The 12,178-nt window shown below is 41.7% G+C and overlaps 1 protein-coding gene across 1 annotated transcript in view; it reads left to right on the top strand.

The window, feature by feature from the left end:
* Positions 1–10,969, top strand: part of fbxl4 (F-box and leucine-rich repeat protein 4) — a 38,662-nt gene extending 27,693 nt beyond the window's left edge. Inside the window, exons 7-9 of the mRNA XM_084336432.1 lie at positions 434–558; positions 3,317–3,504; positions 4,291–10,969. Coding sequence (XP_084192558.1) covers positions 434–558; positions 3,317–3,504; positions 4,291–4,454 — 477 coding nt within the window. The 3' untranslated portion in view covers positions 4,455–10,969. The remainder of the gene's footprint in view (positions 1–433; positions 559–3,316; positions 3,505–4,290) is intronic.
* The last annotated feature ends 1,209 nt before the right edge of the window (positions 10,970–12,178 follow it).

Here is a 12,178-nt window from a genome sequence, read left to right as displayed (position 1 = left end):
ATTCTTTCCAAAAGCAAAGAGGCCTAGAAGCGTGGCTAACGCTAATGGCACGCATACCAGAGGCTAACTGCCTAAGAAAACAGGCACAGAGGCACTGAAAAAGGATTTCACCCATCTAATGAACACACTAGGCTAGACAAATATCATCATGTATCCATCAGTGGCGGACAAGAAGCCTTCCGTCAACTCCTTCAGACATTAAGCACCCCCACAGCCCAAATGGACTTTTTTTTCATAGTCTACTAATAGTCGACTATCGGCAAATTTTGGCGACTACAAATCGATTATACAAATCCTTAGTCTGGGACAGCCCTACTCATTATAATACAGTGCAGTGTGAGTAGACTCATTATAATACAGTGCAGTGTGAGTAATAACTTTCTGACTCTCTTTAATCCAGTATGGCACATTAACCTCCTGTGTCTCCTGTCAGATCGAGGACTATGATGTGGTGGCCAGTATGCTGAGTGCACGCTGTCGTTCCCTGCGCTCGCTGGACCTCTGGCGCTCTCGGAACCTGACGGAGCGAGGCCTGGCAGAGCTGGTCTCAGGCTGCAGGTATGGTAGTCGCAACACAGCTCCTCCCCCTGGCCGTTTGCTGTAAATGAGATCATGTTCTTAGGAGGGTCGACCGATATATCTGAACGATTAATTGGCCGTTAATAAAATATCTGTATCGACCGATATCAAAGTTTGAAAATCTGTTTTTTTCCACCGGCTCCAAGTAATAACACCATATGACACTAGAGATCACAAGGAAGGAATCCCTAGATACCCTGATACTGTAGATATATACAGGGTTCGCACAAGGTCCTTGAAGTGCTTAAAGTGCTTGATTTTTGACAAACAAAAGTCGAGGCCTGTAATTCCTTGAAAACAGCAAAAAAAATTATAATGTGCTTAAAAAGTAATTGAAATGCAAATCAACCATTCGCATTGAACGTTTTGTTCATCCATGATAAAAATAGTTGTGAATCAAGAAATCTAAATTTTTGTATCTAAAGTGTAACTAATTGTCGGAAATTGGTTTTAAAACTTTTAAGCCATAAATATTGGATCAGACTTTTTTCCCAATAAAAAAACTGCATTTAAAAGTGGATTTTTTTTTAATTAAAAATTGTGTTTGGAAAAGTACTTGAAAGTCCTTGAATTAAATTTTGCAATGTCTGTGGGAACCCTGTATATAGTTAACGCTTCAATTCCAGGGCTTTCCCCGGGTCTTTCAAACAAGATGGTGCTGAGTCAGAACTGAATGCAATACATGCACTCCTTTAATTTATCATTCAAATGTTGCGTCTTTTGAGGAGTTATTTACTATTAAACATTTCCATTCTGTCTGTGACATTCTACTGCCCGCTGGTAACTCCATGTGCTTTTAAAATGTATTGCTCAAATGTTTTATGTTTTACAAGTTATTATTAATGAACCCTTTCACTACCACGCTACGTAAGGGTACGAGGTCATTGTCGCAAAATAATTGACAGACACGGAGTTTGATGATGACAGAGTATAGCTATACATTATCCCGCTTATTACATGGCTAACTTACTAACAATATACCTAATTCATTTTACAAAATCGACAAGACGAGATCAAATGCAGACGCAGTTGTTCTGTGGCTCTGTCAGCCCAAATAAAGTGATTATTATTATCGCGGGCAGCCCGGCAGGTGTGTCTGATTGCACTGATGCAGTGTGTGTCAGTGGGGCTTGATTACTCCAGCTGCGAAAAATAGGGATGCCCCGATCGATCGGCCACCGATCGTTATCGGCCGATAATTAGTATAAATATGCGATCGGGGAATTCCGATAATTAGTCATATTCGCCGATCGCGGAAACTGATCAAGTGGATATCTCACTCGCTTGTCTCAGACGCACAGGACCTGCAAACTGCTCCTCCTCCCTAGCCCCGCCCGTACCCGTGTAGAGTTTGTAAACACAGAGGAGGCGGACCTCCTCTGCTGAGTCTAGATAGTGCATTCGACCTGAGCTAACGTTAGCTACCTAGCTATCGTTACTGTTTAAACAAAATTACCCAGTCAACTATTCACTTTTAGTAGGCATTGTCTAACGGTATTTAGCCGGCTAGCTACTGATAGCTCCGGATATCAACAAATGCCCCAGAAGTCTAGTGGTCCATGTTGATATCTCCGTTAGCTTGCGTTAGCTGACGTTAGTTCACCGTTCAAAACGAAATGTCCGATTGAACTAAATAGTTGTCTTAACGTCATCTAGCCGGCTAGCAGTAGCTACAGATAGCTCCTGATATCAATGTCTTATATCAATGTCTTATCAATGTCTAATAACATCTAGTCGGCCAGCTACCGATAGCTCCTGACATCAACAAACGCTCCACAAAGTCTAGTAGAGACGTGTATGCTACCTGTTAGCTCACGTTAGCGCAAGTTAGTTCACCGTTCAAAACGAAATGTCCCATTGAACTAAATAATTCACTGAGGCGTTGTATTAACGTTATATATCCGGCTAGCAGTAGCTACAGATAGCTCCTGATATCAATGTCTTATAACACTGATTCGATGCGTATTCGAGCTGAGGGCTTGCTGAGCACAGTTAAGTAACGTTATGCCAATAGGGTCCAGGTGCAGCGCCGGAGAATCCTGGCCGTAGCTCTGCTCGAGGCTACTCGAGTATAGGTCCAGGTGCAGCTCCGGAGAATCCTGGCCGTAGCTGGAGGCTACTAGAGTACACACAGACAGTGGAGCTTGTTGCGTGGTGGCGATGTCTCGCAGATAATACAAGTACAAGTCTAATTATATAATATATATATTTTATTAAAAAAAAATATATATATATATTTATATACAATAATTTTTAATTTCTTTTTAATCAAAAACGATCGGTATCGGATCGGTATCGGCCGATATGGCTCACGACGATCGGTGATCGGTATCGGTGGCAAAAAACGTGATCGGGGCATCCCTAGCGAAAAACAATAATCACCGGTGGTTATCGAAAAATAATTCACCGCTGTCGGGGGCTATTGACCAATCACAATCAAGCATTTCGGCGAATGTTAAAACGCCATGTAATAAAGAACGTTAACCTTTCACTACCACACTACAGACGGTTAACCTTCTGTAGTGTGGTTGTGAAAGGGTTAACCCTTTGATGTGTGGCAGTGAAAGGGTGAACCTTCTGTATTGTCGCAGTGAAAGGTTTAACCCTTTGTCGCATGGCAGTGAAATGGTTAATTAATCACATATGAAAGCGTGATTTCTATTTGTTATTTTCCGATGGTGGGGCTGCTTTTTTGTTTTTTTACGTTTACGGATCCCTGATTGTGCCTCTTCCCCAGGCTGCTGGAGGAGCTGGACCTGGGTTGGTGCTCCACCCTGCAGAGCAGCTCTGGCTGCTTCCAGCACCTGGCTCGTCACCTGCCGCGCCTCCGCAAGCTCTTCCTCACGGCCAACCGCACCGTCTGCGACGCCGACGTGGAGGAGCTGGCCAACAACTGCCCCTCCCTGCAGCACCTGGACATCCTGGGTAACGTGATCCTCGACACATACGTTACTTAGAACCCTTTCACTACCACACTGCAGAAGGTTAACCATGTAGTGTGGTAGTGAAAGGGTTAACCTTCTGTATTGTCACAGTGAAAGGGTTAACCATTTGGTAGTGTCGTAGTGAAAGGGTTAGGGAGGGAGGGATGGAGAGATGGATGGATGGATGGAGGGATGGATGGATGGAGGGATGGATGGATATATAGATAGATAGATAGATAGATAGATAGATAGATGGATAGATAGATAGATAGATAGATAGATAGATAGATAGATAGATAGATAGATAGATAGATAGATAGATAGATAGATAGATAGATAGATAGATAGAGTACATAATTTTGTAGATCAGATGCTGCTTGTAGATCAGAAAATATTCTGCCCAGAACTTAAGAGCTCATTTGACAGCTCCTTTAATGTTGTTTACCTGTGCATGTTTGTTTGACTGACTGACTGAACCTTTATTAATCCCCTTGGGGAAAATTGTTCTCTGCATTTGACCTATCCTAACTATTTAGGAGCAGTAGGCAGCACACATAGTGCGGCGCCCGGGGACCAACTCCAGTTGTAATGCCAGTACCTTGGTCAAGGGCAATGGCAGGAAATCTAGCATGCATGTCTTTTGGTGTGGGAGGAAACTCACACAAACACAGGGAGAACATGTAAAACATGTAAAACCCAGGACCTTCTTGCTGTGAGACAACCTTGCTAACCACTGTGCCACCGTGCCGCCCCACTAACTAACAAACTAACTATCTGTTTGGTACAGGTACACGAATGGTAAGCGCACCCTCCCTCAGGAAGCTGCTCCAGTCCTGCCCCAGGCTGCTCCTCCTCGACGTCTCCTTCTGCTCCCAGATAGACGCCCGCATCGTCCAGGAGTTCTCCAACCTCTTCCCCAAAGTTGCCATCAAAAAAAGCTTCACCCAGTGACCACCACCCTCTCCCCACACGAACCACCCAGTGACCACCACCCTCCCCTCGCGAACCATCTAGTGAACTGCAGGAACTCAAGAGACCCACAGAGGAGGTACTAGCTAGCATACACTTCCCCTGCAAAGGAGGTACTAGCTAGCATCCACTACTGCCCCTGATGGGGAACGGGAGAGAGTCCGATGTCGGGAGAGGACACAGACTCCTGTGTATGACATGTTTCATGAAGAAGGGAGTTGAACTGAGTGACATGGTACTGTGGGAATCAGCAGGGATGAGCTGAACACAACAGCTTTCCTTAGTACAGCCTCCTGGCCCTGGGAAGGCTGGATGTGACAGACTTTGTGTTGTTGTCATTGTTGTTGTGTTCTTTTTATTTTTTTATTATCTCGGATACTTGTTGAAATCAAGGTCATGGAGATAAAAACGTCAAGATTTCACCAGAATCCTGAGTCGTCACCCTGTTGTTGCCAAGCAACATGCTGGTAGGAAACATGCCTCAGTGTCGAACACAAGACGCAAGGTAAAGTGACATGCAGATAACGTCGCTGACTATGCGAGAAGGGCCGGTGTTTTAGCACGAGGCCAGCCGGTGTTATACCATGAGGTCAGCCGGTGTTTTACCACAAGGCCAGTCTGTGTTTTACCACAAGGCCAGCCGGTGTTTTACCACGAGGCCAGCCGGTGTTTTACCATGAGGTCAGCCGGTGTTTTATACCACAAGGCCAGTCTGTGTTTCACCACGAGGCCAGCCGGTGTTTTACCACGAGGCCAGCCGTGTTTTACCATGTGGCCAGCCGGTGTCTTCCCACAAGGCCAGCCGGTGTTTTACCACAAGGCCAGCCGGTGTTTTACCACGAGGCCAGCCGGTGTTTTACCATGTGGCCAGCCGGTGTCTTCCCACAAGGCCAGCCGGTGTTTTACCACGAGGCCAACGGTGCAAGTGAGGCTCCCGGCACACAGTTGTTGAGCTTCCAGTAACATCCCGTTTGATTCATCTAAACATGTAGAAGATCTATATGTTGCTTGAGTGTGAGACCGTGAAGGACTTTTTGAGTAGCACTCCGATGAATGGATGAAGATTTTGAGAAAACTGGTTGTGAAACTCGAGATGTTACTCACCGTTTTGTGTTCTTTTTGAAGGTCTTTCAGTTTTGTATGTAGTGTATGTATGTATGTATGTATGTATGTATGTATGTATGGTGGGCCAACGTTGTGATTTGAACCCTTGCATGGTGTATGAGCAAGTGGGATGGTCCCAGGACTGAAGCTTATAGCAGAGGGCTTCTTTTGAGGGATCGGTAATGTAGCTCTAAGTGGCTCTGGTTAAGAGTGTCTGCTAAATGCACGAGATGGTGCCCAGAACAGTTCTGACTGTTCTCAGTCACTTTCCTCCGTTGACCCTCTGGAGTCTAAGCCCTTTTAGGGGGAGTGGGCTTTGGATCCCAATACAAGTGCCCTATTCCATCAGAAAGCCGGGACCCCAAGGAATCATTTGAGAGCTCAACACTGTGTGTCAATCTTCTCCATCTATTTTTATGTGACAAGCACTACATTTAGAATCTCACCTATTCAAATTGTGAAAATGTTGACCGTAACTTTATGTAATTTACCTATAATTACAAAAAGATGTAATTTGCTCCAGCAAGTTCTGGATTGATACTATTAGTTACACAGCTTTGGGGTTCTATCGAACCGTCTTGGGGTAACCGCCATCAATCAAACCATCTGCCCTAAATCTGCATGGGACTGAAGTTAGCTTATTGGGTGTGGCTGTATAGGTGAGACTCTTGTGAGTCCAATGAGCCCGTTTTTACATCTTGATATCGTGAGGCGAGACGTCTAGAGACCTCGGTGGAAATGGCCATGCCAAATTTTCCAATCAAAATGTATCTTAAATTTGAACGCTGTCACCCCACTAGCTTCATTGACATAAGGCCTGATTCAGAGTCTATATAGTGAAGCACTTCGACAGTGGACTGAGATGGCCACGTACAGCTGGTTACTATTCAGGCTTGGCCTGTTTGGTGCCTTTAGTAAGAATTAGTGCTGTGCGTGTGGGCGTGTCCCACCACGTGTGGGAGGCTTTATACCAAACCTCTGCTGCTCATCCCGCCTGGGAGTGTGGAAAGTCTTGACACTGGATTTTGGACACTGGTATGATGCTAAATGGACAGCATTTATATAGCGCTTTTATCCAAAGCGCTTTACAACTTATGCCTCACGTTCAGACACAGACGGTGGAGGCAACCATGCAAGGTGCTGACCTGCTCATCGGGAGCAGTTAGGGGTTAAGTGTCTTGGTCAAGGCCACTTAGACACGCTGTCCGAAGGAGCCGGAATCAAACCGAGAACCTTCAGCTTACCAGACGACTGCTCTACCTCCTGAGCCACTGTTGCCCCACTGTCAACCTCTTAAATGCCCTGGGTCTTTAAAGGGGAGGTACTACCACTTAATAATCTTCTCGGAATTAAACTTTACACATTGAATTTGGATACAAAATAAACAATGTTTTGTATTATGACTTTTATATATTTATTATTAACAGGTTCAGCGCCAGAGGTCACTATGGGCGTATGGCCATTGTGTGCCAGTGCTTTGTTCAATGGGGATAAATGCCAGTGTTTGCAGTGCTAAAACTATATTAAATATTATAGCTATGGATCTAATAACATAGTCGATTGTCAGTGAGTTTCTTCCGGTCAACATGCAAAAAACTGATAATTTTTTCATCCATACATTTCCGTTTTATACCATGGTGAACATGAGTATAGTTTTAGAGTGATTCTGTGTAATCCCGGGAAACGACACCAAACAGCGTTTTACTGCATTTCATTATAAATCGTGCCATTTCTCGCCTGGATCAATAATCAATCTAAAATCAACGCTAGAGTATCGGTATTATGTTTCATCATGCATGCAAGAAAGGGGGTGGGGGGTAATTTTTCTATGCTTCGATCGCCACCAACGGAATATGCTACACAGTACATTACAGACACACGCTCTGATCGCAGGGAAAGAATGATCGGATCAACGCAAGATTGATAACATATAGTCCTTACCTTGTCTATGATGTACTGCAAAAAGAATAATCCAATTATCTGAGCGCCAAGCGATCAAGCGATGGTGAGTTAACCTGACATCTCGGGTCTGGCGTCCAATGTGTTAACATACCCACATTTGCAAATATGTATGCATGTTGCCTGTTAGTTAGAACACTTTTCTTCCTCATCGGACAAAGTCAGAGTAAATTTTTTTTGTTTCAATGTGATGAATAACTAAAGAGTTAATAAGTTATTTTTTTTTATGTTGTTAAAAAAAAATATATATACTATGTTTAAAAAATATATATTTTCACAATTTTCTCATATAAAATACACCATAAATGGAAATGAACGGATGTAAGAAATGGGAATATGTCATTTTGAGAAAATAGACCTTAAAGTTTGTTCAGAAGCTTAGTTTACATTTTGCAGCTCATACAAAAATAATATTAATATTTATAGTTGTTTTGATGATTGTTTTATATGTTTTATGAGACTGGAGTAGTTGTAGAGGCAAAATATGATAATATGATAAATAATTGTCCAATCCACCCCAAATCACCATTTTCAGTGGTAGTGCCTCCTCTCCTTAAATCCAGTTCATTTGGGATAACAGTGCATCTCGTCGTTCATCCATTTGATTAAAGGTGTCCAACAGAGTTTTTCTTGTAAACAACTTTTGTTTATATTCACATTTCCACACAAATAGACAGAGTTGTCTATTGTTCTATAATCTACAAGCTGAATAATTTTCCTATACCTCATATAACAATTTTGGCCGTTTTCTTTGCTCTCGTGATGTTTACATCCCATCCGTGTTAAGTGTCACTTTCGGTTTCGGCGAAGTTGTAATGAGTCTGACCTCCTTTGATTGACAAGCAGTCGGCTTGTTCGTTTTTGAGGGAGATCGTATAATAGACCAATACATTTGAAGCACGAGGGCATGTATCATCATCATCATTATCATTCATTTATCATCATCATCTTTTACGAGTGATTATTTGATTACTCTCCATTTCAAAATGTCCTCTGTGGAACAAACAAACGTCTTCAACCACTACTCTTCAACAACTACTTCAACTCCATCTACAGTCCAAATCAACATCTGTAACCTGTATGTGCGCACCTTGCACGAGATTGCTTAATCGCTGTGTGAGCTGGAATCGGTGGAGAGGGGTCTGTCCATACAAACAGTCATACACGCCTCTACACTGTGCTTTAGTGCCCATAGTGATTTATTGGATTGAAGACTTTATTTTTTTTTCACTTTTAATTTAATTGTCCTGGCCTTTGACTCAAGGACTGACAGTCATGTGAGCGCCTTAGAGTTTCACTATAAAAGGTTTGTTTACACCTGTAATATTTGTTAACATTTGGAGTAAAATCTTGTTTGGGCGATGGGTTAAACTAAAATGCTTCTATGAAACTCAATGTCTTCTGGATTGTATCTTTTAAAACTACATAAATCTGACGATTTATCCATGTTTGTCCATTTAGTGGTGACCTTGAGCGAACAACAGGGTCTCTAAATGGACAAATATTGTTTGTGAATGATTCCAGTAGAGAGACCTGGCCAGCGCAAGAATCGCAGTGAATAAAATGTTAAATGTACTCTTTAGAGAGTCAAATATACACTGTGATTTAACAACATTGTAGTAATCGTGTTAGTTAAAATTAAACATTTTGTTGATAGTTGTTTGAAAGTGTGAGCAATTGATAAATACATTTTGTTTACAGGCAGAATTCAGGTAATGGTTTTAGGTTGTGTTTGGAACTCCATAGGAAACTCGAAATTAATGACATGCTACAAGCCTTCCTATAATCATTTTAATTTGTGTTAAATCATCAAGCTTTTTATTTAATTCACTTTTTATTCTTATTTTTAGACTTATTCAAGTCTGCCAAGCACGGAGGGGGAAAAAGGACTGTTTCTGAAAGTCAGCCGTTTCCACAGTATTCATAGTATTCTCATGACGTCTGGTGCGTTTAATACCAATATGGCGCGTGGCCATAACGCTGATCATTGGCCGCGGCTGTTGGCTACAAAATCCTGTTTGTTTGTGGCTTCTGACTACAAACCCCTGTTGTTTGTGTGCCAGCCGTGTTGGGATGTGATGACAGAATCCTTTGAACGATGTGGAGATTAGTGTATTACCTTCGCCCCGCGTCTCACCTCATCTGAAATGTCTGATCTGAAACTCAGGGGATTTATTTTCATCTTGACTTTTTTTTCTTCTCCTTTTTAAGTTTTTACATTTTTATTTCCAGAAACCAGCAGAGAAAAAAAGCCTTCATAAAAGGTCAACATTGAGTTTGGGGTCAAGTTTCACTGCCGACTGCATTGTTCTTAAACACGACTAAACAAAAATCCTTTACAGATCAGACAAGTTATTACTTTGCAATGATGTGACTGAGAGAAAGAAAGAAAAAAAAAGTTTGCATATTTGGTGTTAAATATTGTAGAAATTGTATGATTGTGAAAAATATATTGCTATCCTTAATTATTTATAGATTTTTTTTGTAATATATTAAGGATGCTTGAAAAGCATTTCCTTTTTCGCAAAAACTTGAATTTTCCTTTTGAACACATGCTAGTTAGTATGTGAGGTTATATTTGTGCCTTATACTCCTGACTGAATGTGGTGTGATGTCAGTGGATGTTATTGATTGTCGTGTGGTGCTTTGCTTTCAAACCCTTCAACCAAAGTAATGAGCAGAACCCCAGTATTTAGCATCTTTATTCAGCCAGTTTATATGCTATGCCTGTCAGCCATGTTAAAGTTTATATGCAAAAACATTTATTTACAACACCCTGTGATTAACCAACACATTTATTTTTCATTGAACAGCAGTCGTGTTGAAATCTGCCTTGTGGATTTTTAAGGCCATCGGAAAGTTGTTATTATTCAGTTGTTATCAGCCTCCTGTCAATTTAAAAAGACAATTTAAAGAGACACTAATTCTTAGATAATATCAGCCTTTCCACTTAAATTGCTTCAGTGGGTCCAAATTCATCCAGTTTAAGCTGAAATTAGGTTTTTATAGTTTAGTCAAATTAAGACTTAAAACGAACCACATTTATTTTAGTTGTATGACAGTAATTGCACTGAGATCAGCCAAATAACAAGCAAAATGACTGCTCAGGCAAACTAATTAAAGATTTACCAACATTTCCACGTATCAACATTTTCCCTGTGAGCAATTAATGGTTATAGAAACTGAATTGATTCAGCATATCAGCTGAAGTCATCACCATAACAAGGAACATGGGCTCTCTCTTTTTTTCTTATTGATTTCCCAACCTTTATTTAGCACATTTATTTTTACCTGCTGTTCTGCAATGAATGTGCCCCCCCCCCCCCCCCCCAGCCTTTGTACCATGTGTAGCAGTGTGCTGAGGAGTGAATGTTCCGAGGTGTGATAACCCCTGTCGCTCCCTGAAGATAACCACTGTTGAGTTCAAAAGGTCGTGCCTCTGATATGAAGAAACTGGGTGTTTGAATTTCACCAGATTTTAAATAAACGGAAGGTTGATGACTGATAGCTCTCCTGTCAGTGTATGTTCTTTATGACCCTTATAATCCCCCTTCTCATTACACTGGTACAGTAAGGACCTTAGTGAACCTGACGGGATATAAACACTTATCTTGTTGGATTTGCTTGATATTTAGGAATTACATTTCAGCCGTAGACCTTTAAACCTCATGATGCCATGTTGCCGGTGCTGTTTTGGTCACATTGTGGTATATTTTGGCATATTTTACCATGTTTCCGGTATGAACATGGTGACGAGCTGAAAGCTAGACATATTTTGATAAGCTAAAGGTGCTATAGATAACATTGAGCCACTAGATGTCCCACTATAGCACCAGCATGTCTCAACGAGCAGCATGTTTATCCAATCAGGTGTATTCTGTAAGTAGGGAGGGGATACACACACAACATATAAACAACATTCATTTTGGACCCGGCAAACTTTTTTAAATGATAAAATCATCAATCAATAATTTATTTGGGGGAAAAGCAATACTTTTATTCTGCACCTTTCTAAAAGCTCTGGATGTTTTTTTTTTATGATTAGTCTCCATAAAATGTTTATCTATTGCACCTTTAATGTTGCAACATAGTGAGCCAATGTGTAGACAATGAATGGGGCTCTGACTATGCAAAAGAGCCCTGCTTGGTATCGCACTTTGTTTAATTATTTTGTTTTGGTCTGACATGTGGGTTAAATTGACTGGGGATTGGGGGGGGGGGTGCTATTGCTGACCACACCTCAGGCTCTGCCAAGAGAAATTCACACTAATAAGTTACTAAACTCTCCAACCCACACAAAGTATGTACAGGGCAACAGTGGATCAGGAGGTTAGAGCGGTCGCCTGGTAATCCGAAGGTTCCTGGTTCGATTCCCACACGTCCCAGCAGTGTGTAGAAGTGTCCTCGAGTACACTGTACACCTAACCCCTAATTGCTCCTGTTGAGCAGGTTGGCACCTTCCATGGTGGCCTCCACTGTCGTGTTTGAGTGAATGTGAGGCATTCTGCGCGAAGCGCTATATAAATGCAGCATTTACCATTTACCATGTAAACAAAGTGCAATACCAAGCAGGACTATTTTACCTAGAGGTCGCCGTTTTGATGGAATTACTGATTCTACCTTTAAAGCATCTCCCTAGTACT

This window comes from Notolepis coatsorum, assembly GCF_963971535.1.
Source record: "Notolepis coatsorum genome assembly, chromosome: 19".
NCBI classification, from domain to species: Eukaryota; Metazoa; Chordata; class Actinopteri; order Aulopiformes; family Paralepididae; genus Notolepis; species Notolepis coatsorum.
The sequence above is the reverse complement of the archived record's forward strand: the minus strand, read 5'-3'. Positions and strand labels throughout refer to the sequence as shown.